The sequence below is a fragment of the Cololabis saira genome, chromosome 13 (genome assembly GCF_033807715.1).
Source record: "Cololabis saira isolate AMF1-May2022 chromosome 13, fColSai1.1, whole genome shotgun sequence".
Classification (NCBI taxonomy): Eukaryota; Metazoa; Chordata; class Actinopteri; order Beloniformes; family Belonidae; genus Cololabis; species Cololabis saira.
Window position 1 is genome coordinate 30,657,684 of NC_084599.1, and position 22,444 is coordinate 30,680,127.

A 22,444-nucleotide genomic window follows, 5' to 3' on the forward strand; every position below is an offset into this window, starting at 1 on the left:
GAAAAAAATAAATCTAAGCGCATGTAAATATAACATATTTAAATCTGTGATATTGACAATTAAAAATGAAGTTTGTTGCTTTACATGAATACATCTAGTTTTGAACTTAATCTGCATTTGTTCAAAAAACAAGACATTGTGTATTTTTTCCTTAACAAGCAGTATTTATGTAATCCCAGGCAATCTTTTCATTTACACACAAACAACAAGCAATGATCTCGTTGTATTTACTTTTCCTTTAACAATTTTAATCTATTGGGCAGATTGACCAACGTTTAGATTAAACATGCTTTATTTGTTTTATGTAGAGCACAGCAGTAAAAAATATCTTGCTTGATCTACTTTTAAAAAATTATGGCAACTTTTTTGCATGAGATTTTTATGTAGATCAAGAAAGACTAGTCTTTGTATAAACGACTTAATTTTTAGTAGCCTATGTACACAATTCTCTTCTATTCTACTAATTTTTGCAAGAACCGGTAAACTTAATTTTGGTAAATAAAGTCAACTTAATTTTTTTTTTAAATTTATTTATTTTCTTTTTTCCTTTTTTTCTTCTCTTTTTTCTTTTTATTTCTAAATTTCCTTTTTTCTTTTTAAAGTCAACTTAATTTTGATAAATAAAGTAAACTTGTATACATACATAAAATGAAGTAGTTTATACAAAGACTAGTCTTTCTTGATCTACTTAATAATCTCATGCAAAAAGTTGACTTTCCAGAACATTTGAAGGCAGTGTGCCGCCTGTGTCACCATGGATGCTTATGGGATATTTCTTAGAATCTGTCAACTACAGCTGTGGTTTTCTGTGTAAATTTTTCTCTACAAGATCAACCTCTGTGTCTGTGCAAACTGTCTCAGTAGATCTCCAACATCTACACCAGTTAGCGTGATTTCAATGATTTCTTCTCCGAGTCTTCTTATTTAGTGCCACCTTTTCTTCACATGTTCTGAACTTCGAATGACTCAAAGCCAACGTGAAACACATGTGACACACTATTGACTGTTGGCCCAGGGTAGAAGTATACGAAGGACTACAGAGATAAGAATCCAGATCTTCAACAGGCAATGCAAGTCTACTGGCATTTGTTCTAACTTTATGACCAAAAGACTTCTGTCCTACATCGAGTGCATGTGATGAATTCACAGCCACCGTCCTTCTGCAACACAAAACACAACAATGCATGTATAAGCCTTGTTGGTCTACACAGTCACAGGCAGTTACAATCCTGTCTTATCTGTGGTTTAGGTGATTAAAATATGTGTGTGCTGACAAGTGTATCTGTAAGGCTGTGTGTAAATACCTCTATATTGCAGAAGCAGTTTGCACAGGCCCTCGTGTTGACAGATATCCATTTCTCACACATCTTAAACTGGAATCACTCTACACTATCTGTTCTCCAGCAGACGGCGACTCTTCTCACTGGCACTGTTGTACGAGCCTCACGGGATTAGAGAGGAGTGTTTTTTTGATATTGTATGTTGCTAATAGACACCTGAAACAGGCAGCTTGTTGTCTTCATTTGTTAAGTTTTGAAATAAAACATGAAGATTGTAATTTTTTACACTTTAAAATGACATTGTTTCGCAATAAATGTACTTTTGGTGTAAATATTCAGACACCGGAAAAGCTTTCCCCATAACCAAATAATTTAGAAGAAGAAGAAGGGGAACAGGAAAAAATACATAATCTGACTGTCCTCTCCAGAAAACTCAGGAAACAAACAGGTTTCACTAAAACAACAGACCTCAAAGGGGTTCTGTTTCATAAAGAGAGTTTCTGATCATCGAGAAAGTAACAGCTATGGAGACATGACAAGAAAAAAGCAGCATAAATTAATAGTCGGAACATAATTCTGAAAATACTTTTCTGTTCAATAATTTTGGCTGTAAATATTTGCTTGGCATTTAAATGTTTTTGTACATGGACAAATATCAAAAAGGGGAGAAAGATACAAAAAACTTTTCACCCGTTAAAAAGCAAAGTACTCAGTTTCAAAGTATGAGGTTTATTGCTGTTCTAATTTTCATTAAGTCCATACATTTCAAAATCTGTGATTTAAGGAATAGAGGATTGGTGTGATCAAGATACCCAGCATGACTTATCCTTACTGCTCTTTTATGCAATGTGCATATTCTTTTAAGGTGCTCTTGTAGGTATTACCCCAAATGTCAACACAATAGATCAGATATGGTAATATGAGTGCACAGTACAGATTGTGTAGTGTCGTTTGGTTCAAGATGTGTCTACATTTACTCAGCACTCCAATACTCTTTGCCATCTTAGAACACAGATACTTACCTTCCAGTTTATTTGATCAATAAACCCTCTAACTAAGAAAGCCAATTTAAATATTAAAATATTTTTATGATTTTTATGATTTTTGTTTACAGCAGAGTAAGTGAGGACATGTTTAACTTTTCTTCTTGTTTGTACAGATGTTAATAACATCGCAGTGCGTAAAAGATATCAGCGCTTCATTTTTTCGCGCCCACGTCTTTGCATTTTTAAACGTGTTTTTTTTTTACATAAACATCATCTGTGATCACATTGTATTCGTACATGTGGTACCTGCTGGACTAAGCAGCGCTGAAGTCACACGCAGTGGTACAGTCTGTCTTCTACAAAATATAACATTGTGAATAAATAAATGAAAAATAAATAAAAAGTTGATCACAAAAAAAAACATTGTGAAGGGAAGTTTATAGATAGATCTGTTCAAGAGGGGCGAACGATAGCTTTTTTTGTGCCTGGATTCTGATATCTTATTTCTCAATGGTATGAAATGTAATATCAGATTTTTTTAAACTTCTACAGGAAGTAGAATATTAATTCCCACCTGAGGAGGAAGGGATGTCTGTGTGAGATCTGAACCGCAGCAGCCTCCTCACAACCTGTGTCAGCTTCCATTATGGTTGGTAACAAGGTAGGACACGGGTCACATTGGGGTCAGCTCCTTCCTCTGCTAACAAGCAAGTTCAGACAACATGCTGTGCTGGATCATTAGTTCTGAATTGAATTTCTAGTCATTCAGGACCAAAGCTTTTTCTGTTCAGAGGAAGCATCTCCTACATTTTCAGTCTGCAGTCTGAGACACAAACTCAAAGCCAGGATGTGTAACCTTTTTTTTTCTCTTCCACTCTCTCTACATAGTATGCTCAACTCCAGTACTGAACACTTGTCATCTGCCTAACCTGTGTTAATGAGCTTTTATTCAAACTTGCTGAGCGGGAATGCAGAATGGGTCTTTCTCGTGATCACCTGAGTAGCAGCACCGGGTCACATAAAGTACTTTATAATCTCAGTTTAAGCAATATAAGATTGTAACTGAAAAAAATGGAATAAAAACATGTTTTTAGTGCACAGCTTTGAGAAAAACAATTAAGATGCATTTGGTTTTTCTGTTATTTTTGTAAATCCAGCATGTTATTTGTGATCTTTGGCACAGGTCAGTCTTTCATCTTGAGTTTTAGTTTCCCGATTCAAACACCAGATGTCCCCAGCTATCCTCTTTTGTCTCCACATTTCTTCAGAGCCTGTTTTTTAATTTAGCAGCGGCCTGATCCCTGCGAGTGATCGACTCTTTTTCTGCTGCATGCACTCGGTGTTTCCATCACACCATTAACAGCCCCTTTCAGATCTCCTAAAGCTTAAACAATTAACAAATACACACACTAGATAATACCACCTCCCCTGACATCAAGTAATGCCATTCATTTCCTGCTTTTCTAGGGTTGTTGGATTACATCGTAAAACAGACATCATTTCCTCCCCAGTCAATATCCAGCATATGCATTTTCTGTTCCACTACCTGAACATTTTCATCACCTGTCTCTCATTTAACCTTTCTGAGACGGGGAATAGCTTTTGTTTGAATTACATGCAGTCATTAATATATTAACCACACAAAATGCAATATAAAAGAAAGATAACCTGTAAGAACAGTTGGATATGATCTACCATAGAAATATATGATATTGTCTTGAGTTTATTTCTTTGTATTTTGTTTACCGTAGCCTGTTGTCAATCTCTGCATTGGTGTTGACTATAAATAATAAAAAAAATTGAATACAATAGTGTTTTAAAGATCTGAACCACTTCATCCGTTTATTAGTCAGTTGCTCATTTCAAGAAAAATGTAAATACTTTGCTAAAACACTTGAATTTTCCACAGTGTTTATAAACAGTCGTGAAAAGTAAAGTCTAAACGGCATAGAAAGGATCAGTGCATACATACACTATTTACATAAGTTTGTGCTTTTTTCCTCATCATATTTCTCTCTGAACATGTCTCAGAGGCCATTGAGCATGTAACCTCACAGGAATCATTCTTAAAAAAATAAAGGCAAAAGCATAAAGGCATGTTAGTTATTTGATTTTACATAAAATGTTCTCAACACAATGAGGTCAACTGACTCTTGATAGAATCTATACTATCAAATCTCATTACAAAGTTATACATGGCATAAGCTGGCTTTATTCTTAGCGATTCAAGAAGTAAATCTGCCATGAAGTGAGCGAGTTAAAAGCGAGTGCCCTTCTCATACCAAATATTAGAAATGTGCATTAGGTATGAAAAGATATAAAGATGAGTATACGGTAAATTCCCTTCAGTTTTCCATACATAGGTGAGTTGAGTGCAGTGTGCCGAGTGATGTGAGATGCGGGAGAATGGGGGGGCTTGGAGGGCTGTTGCGTGTAGGGCCAGAGGTCTCAGGCGTTGCTCCTCTCTTCTATCGTAAAGGTTTCCATCGGGCCTTTACTCAGAGCCTTGATGTTGTCCAAAAGACCGGTGGGGGTCAGAATGTGGGAAGACCCTGGATACATGCGGAATATAAAAACAAACATCAGATCCCTCATGAAAGCATCATGACTGGCTCCGGTAGTGGGTTTTAAGACAGTCACAAATTAAAACTATTACATGTATTTTATAACAAAGTAAAGATCTGTAGTTTAAACCAGTGGTCCCCAACCTTTTCTGAACCGCAGACCGGTTTAATGTCTGACAATATTTTCACGGCCCAATCTAAAGGTGTAATTGATAAAAACTAAATGAAATGACAAGATCGGCATTAAAAACTGTGGTATTTTCTCTATAGTAATAATAATAATGAATAATAATAAAACATAATTTTCAAAAAAATAAAATAAAATAATGGAAATTGTAAATTACCTTTAATATGAGTATTTCTATAAATGTGTTTTTATGTCTCATTAACGTTATTTAAAGCCAGGCTTTTATTTTATTTATTACGGAGACCGATATTTAGTGCTTTTATTTTGAAGGCGTCTCGCCGAGACCTTGTAAACATCCGGGGCTTCGGACTTTAATGGTAAAAGTTTAACGGTAGTAGAAAGTGTGTCTGAAAGACTAAACTAGTGTCAGGAATGCTAAAGTGGAGCCCAACTGACACAAAAAGCACCTTCTGATAAAGATTTGTTTTCTTTGCAAATGTTATGCAGTATTTATGTACATATTGAGTTTGGCTGTCATGATTATTCATGTATTGTGGTTAGCGGTAGGCTTGATTTATGGTTCCGCGTTAAATCGACGGCGCACCCTACGCCGTAGGCTCTGCGTAGTTGTAACGCGGAACCATAAATCAGCCTGTGTAGCTGTTATTACCGAGCGAGTGAGCAGCTGCGTCGGTCTGTATTTAAGTTAAATGAAACTTATATGAATGTAGAAAGACTAACTCTATTTTATTGTATTCCTTTATAGCTCTTACGGTGTGTTTGCAGTGTATTTATTGTACATCCAAGGAATAAAAACATTGTGAACCATCAGTTTGAGAGTCATCCATCATCAGGGGATGCTACAGAAATTATTTTTTCTCTCTGTGCGGCCCGGTACCAGATGACCCACGGCCGGGTACCGGGCCCGGGGGTTGGGGACCACTGGTTTAAACGATGAAAAACCCATGTGTCCTCATCGGTTAGAGATGAAGTCCAAGTGTACTACTGTGTTAATACTCACCTATGATGACCTCACAGGACTTCACTGCCTGCGTGACCTCGTAGGCGCAGCGCATCTCGGAGTAACCGATTCCACCGATGACGAAGATGATGAGGCGAGAGCCTGTTCGCCGCTCGTCCTGAGCGCTGGGCTTGTGTTTCTGACGGGCGCTGTGAAGAAGAGAAAGAGAACGTTCGCATTGTTGGAGAAAAGATCAACAACTTTAGATCAACATCTTGGAAATAATATTTGACAGAAACAGGTGTAGCTCCTAGTGGAAGTATTTATCACTGGAGGGCACCCACTTTGCAAATTGAATGACTGAAGAGAAGAAAATGTGAGATGCATGTCTTGTGGCATAACTGATTTAAAAAAAAAAAAAGTTTTTCAAAAATCTGTTAATGGTCAGTGAAAAGAAAACCCACCTGACGGCCCCGGAGCCATTCCAGGCAGCAGGACACTCGGACTGGTGTGGCCATTCTCTGGTGTCCAGTTTGTTCTCCACCGCATCCTGAAAGCAAAATAAGTTTTAGCTGTCAGATGTTGCTCTAACTAAAGTAAGCCCATGAAACAGAATTATACTGGATTCTGCGTGTGATTTTATAAAATATCCCAGTTACACTCGAAGAAAGATCTAAAACTTCTTGGAAATTCATTGTAAGAGTTCTTATTAGCAAAAGCTGATGTATGTGTGATCCTTGAATGATGGAAAAGGTACATACAGTAACATTTCTGGTTCCAGTTCTGAATCAGAAATGTCTTTTTCTTTGGTTCCTGACTGATAGCGCTCACTGTTTTTGTATTCTGCATGTCACGTTCAAATGCAGGAAGTGGTTTTGTTTCACCTTATTTCAGCCAAATTTCCTTCTATCGCACATCAAAACCACATTTGTTCTGTGATTTAAAAAAAAAAGTTTGTACCACAGTCTACAGGATGTAAATGCGATAACAGGAAAGGGAAGCAAAATTGAGCCTTACCAAGTCAACCCATTCTTTCACAGTGAACTCCACATTTATTCTTTAAACACAATATGAGAGTAACCAATCAAGGACATCTTTAAATATTCTTCATAAATTTACAGAACTGCGACTCAGTGGGACTCCTCCTCTCAGTTCTTCATGCATTCATGAGTAAGAGCTGATACAGTATATCATTTCTTCCAAGTCTTACGATCGGCAGCTCATATAACTAACCAGACGTGGTTCCCTTACACACATACCCGGTCTCTCCTCTTTCACCCCTTACTGTCTACCCTGAAAAAACTAGATTAAAGTTCACGCTCTTCCAGAAAGTGGCTCCTACATACAGGCACCAAGACAGGAAAAGGAGGGAAATGTTCCACAAAGAAAAGCCAGTATGTAAAGGGCCTGACGCTGCAGAACCTTGATCCATTTCTAGTCATGTCCTGATCCAATCAGGTGATTGGAAATCAGGGCCAAGGCAAGGCAAGTGTATTTGTATAGTACATTTCATGTGCAAGACAATTCAAAGTGCTTTATTTAAAAACAGTTTTTTCAAAAATGCAACAACCACATAATTACTGAATGATTAGCAGGAAGTGATCGGATTGCTTTCATAGTTATTTTACTAGATTACATTATTTCATAAATATTTATATACATATTTGTTTATTGTCTATCAATAGACAATTCAGGTTGGGGAGTTGGTGTGACCTTCAACCTAGAGTAGCAGTTGTAGCTAGTGAGCTGATGTCATTGGTGTCAGCTGAAAACCTGTCGCTATATTCAGCATTTTTTTTAACCCCTCTAGCAACTCTTTTTCAAAAAAGCCCCCAGTGGCAAATCTAGCAACTTTTTTTCCCAGGTGTCATTAAAGGCTTTTGTAGACTAACTTGAAAAGCTTGTATCCGTCTCACTCACTCTTCGCAGCCAGTTGATCTTTCAAACTAGACAGCAAAATGCAGCGCTGCAGCAGCTTCTGCTGTTTACAGTTCTTTCTTTTTTTTTTCTTTTTCCTTTAATTTGGATTACCAAAGTATCGGTTCAGGACTTGGTATCGGCCAATACTCAAAATCAAATGACAAAAAGATGTAATTGGGACATCCCTGTCTATTTCAATACAGAACCCTTCTCAGCTTACCTTAATAACAGGGTTTATACAGCAATCCTTATGTTAAATTTAATACCAATTTAATACCTTTTTCACTACCTTCAGATTTAAAAAAAAAACTGTCACAACATTAAGTGTTAATCACGGACCTTTTAACATTAATACAGATTTTGACCTATAGAACACTATACAGAACAGATTTATAGACTCATTGTTGTTGACCAGATGTTTCACATTTATTTCACTTTGTGAATGACAATAAAATAGACTGATTAAAATGTAAAAGGTAAAAAATAATACCAATTTAAAAAAAATAATACCTCTGACAGTGAATTTAACACTTTTAATGGCCTTAAATTTGGCAATTTTCATTTATCACTTTTTAATACTTTTTAAAACCCCGCGGAAACCCTGAATAACCACTTTTATTAAACCAATTTACAGTAAAAGCAACTGAGCAGGAAGAATGTAGTGATACATTAGTATCATCTGCAAGGATCGATCCACAAATGGTGCTTTGTTTTGTCCTTTAGACACTGAGATGGACAAACAGGACAACAGAAACATGTAGTACTATGTATCAGATAACCTGAATAACCTCCTTTTGTTCTGCTGTCACAATTTTTGTTGATTTTTTTCATGAAAACCATATAAAGAAGGGCTGGACGAGCACACCAACCTACATGCTGAAGATGGATATATGGATGCATTTCCAAGAGCTCTAACGGAGCTGTATAAAATTACATTCCATTATAGATTGCGTTATTATGTGACACAAAAATAACAGCCCCTATCTGAGGACCTCCAACAACATGCTTTCACTGACCTCCATCACATCTTTTACGACTGGAGTCCATCTTGAAAGGTTGTACTTTTCCTCCTGGGTCCGATCTCTTCGGGATGGTTTGCGAGAGAAGAAACTAGGCTGCAAGCAAAAGCACAAAAATGTTATTAAAAACCCCAGCGTTCAGCTACAATCACTTTCCAAAGAAACCAACAAAGAATGAATGATATTCTCCACATACCGAAGTGATAATAGGGACACCCAATTCTTTCCAGTTCAGTATAAACTCTCGTTCGTCCTCGATCTTAACGTGCTGGATAAGTTTGCTCAAGTTCTCATCCGTTGTTCCTGTTCATTCCAAAAACAAACCAAAAATACAATCTTGTCCAGGTTTACGGCGGCTGTCAACATTTAGTACAGTAATGGACTGTGTGTGTCTTTAGCCAACAAAACACACTGTAAGTTCTAATGTCGTAGTTTTTTTTATAGATAAAATTTTATCAACATCACCACTGCATTTACAAATATGAAGTGATTTATTTGTACCTGGTTACTTAAAATGTAATTGTATCTATAAGTCTAGTCTATGAAATCAAAGAATTTGCTTGCGGCTGCAGAAGACTGTTGTACCGTTGAGGCTGAAGATGTAGAGCAGCACAGCTCGGATCTTGTCGTGGGTGCTGTATGGGTTGAGCAGCACTGGCAGCAGAGTCCTCATTGGATCTTTCACCTTTATTCCATCTACATCTAAACCTACAGCGAGGTCCTACACAAAAAAACACAACATATTTCAAATTTTACCATTGCATCAAACATAACCCTTGAATTTCTGTACGTGAAGGTCATGATTCAAATTCAGCTAGAGGAAAGTATTCTCAAGCTCGTGACGACTTCTTTTGCTGTTCTTTCCTCACACTGTGTGTATTCTGGTAGCTCTGTTTTGCATTTAGTGAAAGGGGTCAGTGTGATCAATCTTAACTTGTATGAAGTTGAGATTACTACTACAAACTCAAGAAAACCTAATTGTGAACTAATTTTATTTTAATCAGATCTAAAATTAGGATATATTTGTCTAGTAGCTGGAGTGGACAGTCCACAAGTCAGTACATTAATCCAATCGGGTCCAACTGGGAAACATTGTGTCCACGTGCCATGGTGCACAAGGACTAGGAGCTTTCTGCCCGGCTAACGCTCTGCAAACTAAGTAATTTCCCACATAAGTAGTAAAAAATAGCAAGAGTAGACGGACAGACCTGTTCAGCTTTGCAGAGTTTCTCTACGTCATTTGAGAAACGTTTCATGCAGTCTTCAGCCAACTGCAGATGAATAGTTTTCTAAAATTAAGACAGAAAAGACACAACAGGACAATACATCATTAAATAACGTAGATTCATAATTTTTTCCATTACTGACTTATTTATTTATTGTTTTTTGTTTCCAATAAAACACATTTAACACGGAAGTAATTCTTTTCCATTTAGATTTGCTGCTAAAATGATGAAGTCAAACCAGCATGATCGCAGGCTGCGGAGGCACCACACCCAACCGCAACATAATAATCACCTACATCCATAATAACAGCTAGACGACGACCTAAGATTCAGAATAACTTTGTTGTCATTACGTAAACTTTATACTCAATATCATCTTGTGCTGTTCTTGTCTTATAAAGCAGCGTTGGGACTAGGGCTGAGCGATATGGACCAAAAGTCATATCTCGATATTTTGTAGCTAAATGGCAATACTCGATATATATCTCGATATTTTTTCTGTGCCTTAATTGGGGTTTCCCCCAAAGCATTATAGCATAGCATCTCTGTTAGCTTCATTTTTTTCTGAGGCAAACCCTCAGTTTTAATACAAAGCCTCGTGCCAAATGTCACACAGGTACCTTTGTTAACAGAGGTCTGCACAATATCAAAATGTATAAAACAAATGAAATAAAAATAAACTGCCTGCATATATAGAATAAAAATGCTTCTTGAATAAAATAAAACAAATATCCCTTTCCTGCATAACAATTACATTAAAATACACTGTGTAATTAATACAATGTAGACAGTAACAGGCAGACTTTTCCACTGAGGTGGACAGTTGTGCAAATAACAAAACATTTGTACAAATCTCAAATAAAACATTCAAGTCAATTTGTCACAAAATAAGCTATATCAAAATCATTAAAAAAAAAAAATGTTTTTTTTTTTTTTTTTTTTTTTTAAATCGATATAAACGATATTGTCTCGTACCATATCGTGTTTGAAAATATATCGATATATATTAAAATCTCGATATATCGCCCAGCCCTAGTTGGGACACAGTCATTGAAGAAAATATCAACTTAAAGCTACAAAGATAACTAAGTGCAGATCAGGTGTTAAAGTTATCACCATAAAAGTAAATACCAATGTTTCCTACCTCAGTCAGCTGTTTACGGAACGAAGGCATCTTCTTCATCATTTGGGCTAAATTACTGATTGTGATCTGGAAAAAAAACAAAAATGAACAGGCTCTCATGAGATATGCACACAAAGTACAAAGTAGGTGTTTAAACGGTGAAGATGAGATAAACAAACAAACAAGTACCTTCCTGTCTGGTTCTTTCTTGCTAGCAGATATTTCCTTCACCATCTTGGGTATTTGTCTATTTTAAGCAAAGAACAATGTCATGCTTTGAGTCAGGACACCAGAACAGGACACCTCCATCTGCAGCTTCACACTTACTCTGAGACCTCAGCGATGTGCTTGTGCCGGAGCTTCACCCAGAGCATGTCCCCCTCGTTCAGCAGGGCCTGCTTCTCCGAGCCGTCCTTGGACTTGTACCTGGACACGAGATGACACAGAAAACTGGTTTCAGGCGTCTCGACGACACAATGTGTAACACTATGTGTAATACTGAGTGAAAGACGATGCAGAAGAAAGAGGCTTACTTGTAGGTGTCGTTATGGATATCAATGAGGTCGTAGGACATGGCCTGGTAGGTGAGCTCATGTAGGATTGGGCTTACAGGGTCAAATCCTCTTTCTACTATCAGCAGCTGGGCCTGGGTCTTTCCCTGGAAACACAGGGGGGAAATTAATATAAAAAGCTGGTTTATGATTTATTACACTTGTGACTTTTCTTCATTATTTTCTGGGATTAGGCTCGACTATTAACTTCTTTCGCTTTAAAGTTCTAGAGATGGAACTAGCCGCCATCAGAGGAAATCTTGTGTTAAGGTCTAAAGCCTGGGATATACTTGCAGTTCAGAACGCGTACGCGTATGCATCATGGCCGCCACGCGTATCCTGTGTTCATGTGACGCGTCGACGTGCATGTTCTCAAAGGCTACGTTCACACTGCAGTCCTTAATGCTCAATTCCGATTTTTTCCCATATCCGATTTTTTTGTGTGGCTGTTCACATTATCTTTTAAAATGTGTCCTATATCCGACTCGAGTGTGAACGCATCGCGGCCCTGAACTGACCCGCATGCGCAGAGGCGTGTGGTGATGACAATGATGGGTTTGCATCCAACAGGTGCCTGTGAACTGCCAATTATCCATCAAGCTCCACAATTATCATGTTAACATTAAATCAGATAGATTTGTCAAGGACGTTTCTCTTGCATCTCTATCATTATGCGGGCATGAATTCTCAGAGTTTTGCGGGAGCGGATGTAAACACTGCGGGCGCGGGCGGGAGTGGAACACACACGTTGCGGGTACGGGCGGTAATGGTCAGAAATGCAGCGGGAGCGGGATGAAGAAAACAGTCCTGCTATAGCAGGGCTCCAGCTCCGCTCCCCGGAGTGTCAGCTCCGCTCTCCGGCGTTCAGCTGGGTTTATCACCTAACACACGGTCCAGCTCGTTGTAAAACGGGCAGGTTATGCGACCACGACCGCTTCGCTGATTTGAATCCTCAGCTTCTTTATTTAGTAATATGCTTAAATTCAGCGGGTTGTCTCGTCTGATCTGAGGTCGTATAAAGAGGTGAGCGGTGGGGAGGAGAGGAGGAGGCGGCCCGGAGGGACCCCCGCCGTCTCCCGTGTCTCCCCCGCGGCTCGGGGCTCTGCGTGTGACGTCAAAGTCGCATTAATTCCGACCTGGCTGTTCACACTGAGGTCGCATGGCAAAACATCAGACCTGTATCCGATTTAGAACCACATATGGAAGTGACCTGAATCTGATTTGAAAAGATCAGATTCCATGTGACTTGTGCTGTTCACACTGTCATAAACAAATCAGATCTGAGTCACATATGAGCAAAAAATCGGATTTGGGTCACTTGGGAACTGCAGTGTGAACGTAGCCAAAAGGACACTGAACGCGTACGCGACCTGCAGTTCTCGCTGTGGTCCCGCTCAGATACCAGCTGGCCACAAGTGACGACGCAGAGGTCGCTGACGCTGTTTCCTTTGCCGAGATCGCAACCAAAGCAATGTTATAATCTCTTACATCATCCAATATTGTCATGTTAACTTGTTTGTTGATCTAATCTGCTGCTACTACCGCTACTACTAAATATTTAATCACTTTTCCAACTGTTGCTCTGCTTACTGCCCCCTACCGGTCACCGCCAGTACAACGTGCTCTCCTCGCGTACTACGCGAGCGACGTCGCGGTTGGTGGTGCACGCGAACGGACGGAAACGCAAGCACCAACAGCAAGTATATCCCAGGCTTTAGTGTAAGTGAATGAATAAATAAATCTGTACTCCGAGATGTCTCACCTTCTTCTTACCGCTGTCTTCCAGCTCATAGTGTCTGGCCAGCTTGTTGTCCACCAGCTCTGCAAGAGTTTTGGCGTTCTCCATGTCTCTAGATGCGATATAACATATTTCACAATCATCATCACAATTAATCAATGCTGATATAATAAAATAATATCAATATCTATAAAGCTATGTGACATGTGGAGAAACAATTTTTTAAGCAGGTTTTATTAATTCTTTGAAAAGCTTTCTGATGTTTTTTCAAAAGGACAACATGTGCAACACTATGAACTTCTGGAAACGGGAGCAATTAATAACTGTGCTCTATACATAAACTTAACTGGTAAATGTTTTTTTTAAATCAACTGGTGTAACAGGTGATACAAACTTTTTAAGTCTAAATCACCCAAAACCAAATTTTGTTCCACAGCAAAGTAACACATTCTGACGTCTTCCCATGAAAACTGTACTACGTGGGGACTGAGGTGCATTCTAAAATCAGAAACCTTCCTTGGCTTACTTCTTGTATCTGACCCCTGGGTACTCGTCCAACGTGGCGCAGAGTGTGACGAGCTGGTCTGCAAGTGTCTCCAGTGTCTTCTTTTTGTCCTGACTGTGAGGACTGTAGACGCTCCTGAAAGCCCCCGGATTATCAAACGTGAACACCTTAAAAGCACACAGTAAATTATTTGTACTTTGACATGTAAATTTCATCCATCTGTGTACCTGTCAATCAACTGCTGTTGATACACACACACACACACACACACACACACACACACACACACACACACACACACACACACACACACACACACACACACACACACACACACACACACACACACACACACACACACACACACACACGACTGTCTCAGAAAATTTGAATATTGTGATTTTCTATAATGCAATTACAAAAATGTCATACATTCTGGATTCATTACAAATCAACTGAAATATTGCAAGCCTTTTATTATTTTAATATTGCTGATCATGGCTTACAGCTTAAGAAAACTCAAATATCCTATCTCAAAAAATTTGAATATTGTGGGAATCTTAATCTGTAAGCCATAATCAGCAATATTAAAATAATAAAAGGCTTGCAATATTTCAGTTGATTTGTAAAGAATCCAGAATGTATGACATTTTTTTTTTTTTTTTTTAAATTGCGTTACAGAAAATAAAAGAACTTTATCACGATATTCTAATTTTCTGAGACAGTCCTGTATACACACACACACACACACACACACACACACACACACACACAATATATATATATCTATATATATATATATATATATATATATATACATACACATACACACACCAGAGTTATTATTGTTCACGAAAACTAACGAAATAACGAAAACTAAAATTGAAAAAGCAATTGCGTTAACTGAACTAAATAAAAACGAAAATTAAAAGACAAAAACGATAACTAACTGAAACTACATTGCGTGTTTATAAAACTAACTAAAACTAACTGAAATTATAGATATAATTTCCTCAGTTTTCGTCCCTGTCAATATAAGCCTCTTGGTATGATTAATTTATTCCGCTCTGGCCGTTTATCTCCAACTGGCAGCTACGGCACCTTAACGCCTCACGGTCCGTGACGTCAAAACTAAAACTAAAACTAATAAAAACTAAACTAAAACTAAGCATTTTTGGAAATATAAGAACTAATAAAAACTAGCAACCCCACACTAAAAACTAATTCAAACTAACTGAATTGAAGGAGAAAAAGTCAAAACGAGATAAAACTAAACTAAAATGAAAAATTCAAAACTATTATAACCCTGACACACACACACTTCAAGTACAGAGAGCAGCCGGTTACAAATCTCAATCCACCCACTTGGTTGTTGCGTCATAACTTAAAGCTGCCAACACCCATCAAAGACCCACCCAGAGTATGAAAATGCTCTTCCTCTCAAAAGCAACATGACTGAGGGAAAATCTGAATTTTCCCTCAGTTAACAAATAACCACACTGTCTAAATTAGAAATAGGAAACAGGGAATTACCGCAACCAACATAAAGAACAAGCTGTCTGGGCAGTATTTACTTACTTGTGCCTCTTGTGGCATGAATGAGATGTTAATTTCCTTGCAGACACGTATGTATTTTCCACAGTAGAGCTTCATGTTGTTGAACAACTCATCAGAGCAGTCTAGCAGAGGAAAATATAATATTAAGAGTGCATTTTTTTGGATGTTTTGAAATGTTAATTGTTTAAAGTAGTGACTTTGAAGCTACTTACAGTCAGTAAAATAAACATATGCTGCTTTGTATTTGGGTTTTTTCTTGAAGTCAGCTATCAAGGCCTCCACACACTGTGAAGCAAAATACATTTAAAATACGTATAAGCACAGTCTGACAAAACATTTTAATTGATATGCAATATGATGATTGCAGGGTTATGATGCCAAACCTGGGAGGTTGGTGTCATGAAGTAAATGGCCTTCATTTCAAGAACAGGCTCTCTGCTTTTGTACAGGTCTTCCACGACTAAAGAAACAACACATTCAGTGGTTGTACAGGAATCCACGTACAGGCTTGCATCAGTTTGAACTGATGCCTGCATGAAATTAACAATATGCCTGTTTTTTTGCAATACAAATATTGTACCCTACTTGTTATTTTCTCTGACATCAGATCTGACATTTTGCAGCAAGACGAGAGGAGCTTGGTGGTGAAGGGGTCCAGAATCAATATCTGTGAAGATAAATTATCAGGTATTTTGTAAATGATTTATCACATTTGTTTATCACAGTGTGTAGCTCGTACAAAGTATGTGATCAAATGTTGATTGTATGTTGCAGAGCTTGAGTGAAATCATTCATAAAGATGCTTCATCTGTTATGTATCTGCTGTTTGTCTGTTCATGCAATTAGGAACTTGAAGGTTTGTCCTACCTTCCATACTTCCGATTTTCTGCAGTCTGCAATAATGGTGTCTTGTATTTCTGCAACAAACACAAACCATGACATAAGGAAGAGAGAGGGGGGGAAATATGGAAGAAGAAACTCTTTAAGAAACTTTTTGATTGATTCATCAGTAAGCATTAAAGCAATTAAAGCGACACTACGTAACTTTTCCACCTTAATATCATATTTCCAGAGTCATTGTGATGGTACATCAACTTCCAACAGGTTTAATGACACCTCTGTCATGGTCTGAGGGGTCTGTATCACCTTCACTGGCACTATGTAACTTTGAGGAGCATGGTAGGAACCCTGCCACACTAAAAAACTACAAATCGTTACGACTTTGACTGCTTTACGGCATACGTCACTTCCCCCTCCTTCCTGATTCGCAGTCGAGACGAAAATGGGCGGGGCTTGGAGCGCAGCTCCGCAGGAGTGGTAACCCGTTGCTGCAGCAGCAGCAGCAGCAGCTCCACATAACAGACGTGGGGAAAAGATCCTAATGGTTTAACTTTTCAACGGTTTCCTGCTCGGAGGCAGAACCACGCAGGCCAAGTATCTGATATAACAAAGTAAAAGAGTGAAAGAGTCGTCGGCTCGCTTTGGATCGCGGCTGTAACGACCAAACACACAGTAAAGCCTGAATTATGGTTCTGCGTTAAATCGACGCAGACCTACGGCGTACGGTGCGTGTCGCCGCGTACCCTACGCCGTAGACTCTGCGTCGATTTAACGCAGAACCATAAACAGCCTTAAACCACAAACACTCACACAGACCGGGTCGGATCAAAACACGGGTTTTATTCCCCACTTCTCCAGCTAAACGCAGTTGCTGGCCAGCTCTCTGCGGTGCAATTAACCCCAATCTTCAGATAAAACTAGTTTGTTGAGGAAAAAATATTAACTCTTATTTGTAGCTGCAGAGGAAAAAAATAATCTCATGAGGAAAACAAAAATATTTCTCACGCCTCGGAGCCTCTTCCGCATAATATAGCAGTCAAAAAAAAAGAAAAGAGAAGTAAGAGTGACAAAAACATGTACTGTATGTTGTATTATTATACAAATTTATTGAAACACATGGCTCTCAGTAGGAATTTCATATGGATCCAGACCGTTAATAATCATTATTTTCTCCATATACCGCTCCCTGGCTTCCTTGTTTAAGGTATCCCGGTAAATTCCAGTTCCTTTCCAGCAGTTTAACATCTTTTTTTTTGCGTTCCATCTGTTCACTTGGTGAAACAGAAAAGCGTCCCGTCTCCTCTCATCAAAACAAATGCAGCGACGGGACAGGAGTTTTCCGGCAGTACACGCTGGTGCTCATGGGAAACGTAGTGTTCTTTCTGGTAAAACACTACCGCTTTTGTCCAAAAGATGCCGCCAAACTCAGAAAAGCTGAAAGTTACGTTGTGCTGCTTTAACAAACCTGAGAATCCAAAACTGCAGATTACAAAACTTTTTATTTTACAAAACTTTTTATGGCAATGTCTGCTTTGTATGATTGAAACATTGATGTTGAACAGAAAATAATATGAAAATAATTTGAAACGATCCATAAATCAACTACATCTTTTTGGGGTTTCTCCCTTTAGGGGTCACCACAGCAAACCACATGTTTCTATGTTTACACTGTTGTTTGCTTCCTCTCCTGTCACAGCAACCAACTGCATATCCTCTTTCACCACATCCAGAAATCCTTTTTTTTCTCCCCCTTTTCCTCCTGCAGGCAGTCCCATCTCCAGAATTCTTGACCAATGTATATTCACCTTTACTTTAAACCCCTGGCTGTTCTTCTGGTATGCTCAGAAAAGTTTGTCTCAGTACTATGTCGCAAGCATTTCTTTTTACTCTTACTGCTACTCTTCTATCACATACGACTACAGTGATTCTTCTGCACCCACTACACCCTGCCTGCACTCTCCTTTTCATTTATTTTCCACTCTCCCCATTAGTCTGAACAGCTGAGTTCAAGTATTTACCCCGTTCCACTCCAATTGGGGGACCCTACTGCAGAGAAGCAGATGGGAATTGAAAATAGGCTGGAGCTTAAAGGGTACTCTGTCTTTCTGTGAAAGACTTTGATTTCTCTTCTCCCTAGTACACATCTTCACATCCACCTCCATCAGCCCCCTATTCTTACTGAGGATCACAAGGTCATCTGCAGAGCCCATCCTTGATGCAGTCCCACTTCTACCTGAAATCCCTCTATCATTAAGCTGGAGAGGTCTTGGGTTATTCTGCATGCATAATGTGTGATTTTTCAAAAACACGCATGTCAAAATGACTCATTGTTTGCATATCCAACTACTTGTCTTAATAAACATTTATTCAAATGAGTGTATATCTATTTAAAACATATTCTGAATGTTAAAACTTAATTAAAAAATGTGTAATCCAAAAAATAACTATCATATTCCAGGATAGGTTTTACAATAAATACAATGAATGTCCTCAAAATTCACAATCCAAACGTTTACTGTATTCTGGCTGTTAAATATAAATACAATAAAAGATATATCCCAAAATCCCTTTGAGTCCTTTTAATCCATTGCTACAGCTTTGTTGAACAGATTTATGCATACATTGCCTGCTTTTGGTTTTGAATATGTTAAAGTCGTGATAAATAATGTAAAACCTTTTTAATTTACAAGAGAGACAAAGAATAAGGTAAACCTGATCTTGCTTTTGCCTCAAAGGCTATAATTTGCAATGCAAAATTACCTCTAAAAAGATATTGTCACAAGTGGTTTTCCGTTTACACCACATAGATTTGCCAGGAAATGAATGAATGAATGAATGAATGAATGAATGAATGAATGAATGAATGAATGAATGAATGGTCTTTATTTCGGGCTTGTACAAGTTTTTAAGTAAAATAAACATTGCTTTTGCCAAAAAAAGGTGTAGGCTGAAGCCGTAGCTTATAGTGCCTACCCTTTTTCTCTTGTGATCAACTTAAATCTGAAACATTAGCATTACTCCGTGGAAACAAACAATGCATAAAGAAGACAAAAAATAAATAAGACAAAATATAAAATTGACGTTTCACATTCTAGAATGTTTTAATCCTGTTTTCCTGTTTTAATCCCATACTTTATAGTTATAGTGTTTTATATTTATTTACAATATTTTCTTAAACTTGTAGATAGAATTGCACATTTTTAGGTCATTGTCACATTTCTCTAGCCTTAACTGATGTACATCTCTTTTTAATATTTGTTCTTGTCATCACCTCAAAACATGAGTTTCCCCCTCAGGTCATAGCGGGTTTCTTTTATTTGGAACAAATCCTGAATGCAGTTTGGAAGCAGTTTCTGCTGGGCTTTAAAGGCAAATAAAACAGTTTTCTGCTCTACTATATCATGGAATTTTAGAGTATTATATTTAATAAAGAGATTATTTGTTGATTCATAATAGTCAGATCTATTAATTATCCTTAAACCTCTTTTCTGTAATAAGAAAATACGGTTTGTATTTGTTTTATAGGCGTTACCCCATACCTCCACACAATAAGTCATGTATGGAACTATGAGTGAGTTATACATCAAAAACTGTGCTCTTTGACAGAAGATATAATTTGTTTTACTTAATATTTCTAGGGTTTTAGACATTTTTGATTTTACACTATTTATATGTGATTTCCAGCTAAGTTTATCATCAATTATTGCCCCCAGGAACTTATTTTCGTATACTCTTTCTACTTCCATACCACTAAATTGTATTCTTTTAAATGATTTATCCTTAATTCAGGGTCTTGTTGAGCCACTTCAGTATGCTACCACATCTCAACACCAACAGCGTGGTTATACTCAGTACTCGAGTTGAGAGGGGATGGCATCCCCCCTGAAATAAAAACAGGGGGGATGACATCAATGAATGTGGTATTACTGCTATTTCAACATTTAGAGTCATCACCAGAAAAATAACATCAGAAAAATAACTCTTTTGACAATTTTCACCTGTTTTAAGTACATTTTCACTTGAAATAAGTAGAAAAATCTGCCAGTGGGACAAGATTTTTCTTCTCATTACAAGCAAAAAAAATCTTGTTCCACTGGCAGGTTTTTCTACTTATTTCAAGTGAAAATCTACTTGAAACAGGTGAAAATTGTTGTTTTTTCCAGTGATGAGTCTTGTTTTAAGTGTAATGAGATTTGTTTTACTAAAATGAGACATTTTAACTAGAAATAAGACAAATATTCTTGTTAATATTTTAAGTTTTTGCAGTGATCCATTTTTTCTTATCCTGTGAAGGACAGAGTCATATTGATAAGTTCAGAAAACTGTTTTTTATTTTTGTGTTTTGATGTATTAGATGTAAGCCCAGTGGATATTTAAAGCTTACAGAAGACTGCATTTAACTGCTGCTATGTCATTCCTGAAGTATTTCTGCAGGTGTTTTGGTCGGTGCTATTATTTATAATATATTATATTATTTGTAATCGGCACAAATTATCTGTCCCCATATGATAAAATCCACCATCCCCCCTGATTTTTTTTTTTTTTTACAACTCAACTACTGTTTATACTGCTCACTCCTGTGAGACTGACAGCAGATTTCAGTCATTTGTTGGTAGTTTTTAATGCAGAAATGAGGTGGGGCTGCAGACGACACAGTGACCTCACCCAGACAAAACTCACAAAAAGAACACTTAAAAGCTGGGCTTCCTAGCAGGATTAAATAATACATGTTAAGTCTTGCTTTTATGTTGTCTGAACTTCCGTTGAAACAAAAGGAAACAGGCGATGACCGATCGTCTACTGTTATTGCAAGGTGCATGTAAGTTATTCAAGGGGTCGTAGGAAAACAGCACGTAGCGAACAGCCATTGCCAATTGACAACGGGGTTAAACACCTTTTTTGTAAGGCCACTAAATACTTTACTGAGGAGGTAAACTTACTTTTCCAAACTATTCTTTTCAGCCCGTGATCCGCAGCCATCTTGTTGTCTTTTCTTCCTCTTCAGTGGACAATGACGTCATCTGCGTCAACAAGTGTGCGACCGGACTGGCCACGCCCCCCGATGGTTAAACACGCCCCTGAGGGTTAGACACGCCCCCCGAGGGTTATTCTGGTGTATTTAGTTTTTTTATATAAACATAGATAGAAACAAGCAAGGCATATAAAAGTCATATCAGAATTACAAACTTTTGCCTTGGGTTGAGCAACATCAGTATTACATAAGATAAGATAAGATAAGATAAGATAAGATAAGATAAGATAAGATAAGAGATAAGAGATAAGATAATCCTTTAATAGTCCCACAGAGGGGAAATTTGCAGTTTACAGCAGCAAAGGGGTTAGTGCAAAACAAGAGGCATCAATAGAAATAGTAATAACACAGTAAAATTATCAGAGTATGACACACTATAAACAGTAAACTGGTATATACAATAATAATAAGAAGAAGAAAAATAAATAATAAGAAATACTGGTATATAAAAAATAACAGATGGATATTTACATAATTGCACGTTTGCAGTGAATGATATTGCACATTATTTTCCAGTATGTACATTTATTGTCAGGTTGTTATGTATGTGGTCTACTGTGAGCAGTGCTGGTTGTGTAGTCTCACAGCTGCAGGGAGGAAGGACCTTCTGTAGCGCTCCTTCACACATTTAGGGTGAAGGAGCCTGTCGCTGAAAGAGCTCTCCAGCGCTCTGATGGTGTCCTTCAAGGGGTATACACTGAGAATCTAATTATTTAGATTTAGATTTTTAGATTTATTTATTTGCACAGTTAAAAATTACACAAATAAAAGTAACAACTTTACAAATTGAAGTGCAGGAGGAGGCAAAACTCAAAGAGCTTATCAGGTGCCTCCAGCTAGTTGACATAAAATGTATTCATACTGCATAAAAATAAAATCCACAAATGAGCAATTAGAAATCTATAGATGATAGAAATAAATGAAAATTACAAAGAATTTACACAAAAGAAAAATTATCGGATATATGAATAACGATAAAGAGTACAATTTAATAATTAAGAAACAAACAAAAAAT

General features: G+C 37.7%; 1 protein-coding gene across 1 annotated transcript; it reads right to left on the reverse strand.

The window, feature by feature from the left end:
• Positions 1-4,077: 4,077 nt before the first annotated feature.
• stxbp3 (syntaxin binding protein 3) lies at positions 4,078-21,396 on the reverse strand. Its single transcript, XM_061738630.1, has 19 exons — positions 21,338-21,396; positions 16,425-16,474; positions 16,143-16,224; positions 15,941-16,017; positions 15,770-15,842; positions 15,579-15,679; positions 14,022-14,167; positions 13,520-13,607; positions 11,740-11,864; positions 11,534-11,632; positions 11,396-11,453; positions 11,228-11,293; positions 10,066-10,146; positions 9,443-9,578; positions 9,054-9,160; positions 8,855-8,953; positions 6,383-6,468; positions 5,979-6,127; positions 4,078-4,818 (listed from the first exon to the last, which is right to left on the reverse strand). The coding sequence occupies exons 1-19, from the start codon at positions 21,375-21,377 to the stop codon at positions 4,715-4,717; spliced, it is 1,767 nt and encodes a 588-aa protein (XP_061594614.1). The 5' UTR covers positions 21,378-21,396; the 3' UTR covers positions 4,078-4,714.
• Positions 21,397-22,444: the final 1,048 nt, after the last annotated feature.

Bases quoted from the DNA above. Each gene is read 5' to 3' on its own strand.
- stxbp3 (XM_061738630.1), bottom strand. From the start codon at position 21,377: ATGGCTGCGGATCACGGGCTGAAAAGAATAGTTTGGAAAA. The intron at 16,475-21,337 runs GTAAGTTTACCT...TGTTTGTTGCAG, and splicing joins GAAAAGAATAGTTTGGAAAA to AAATACAAGACACCATTATT. The intron at 6,128-6,382 runs GTGGGTTTTCTT...TCTTCTTCACAG, and splicing joins AATGGCTCCGGGGCCGTCAG to CGCCCGTCAGAAACACAAGC.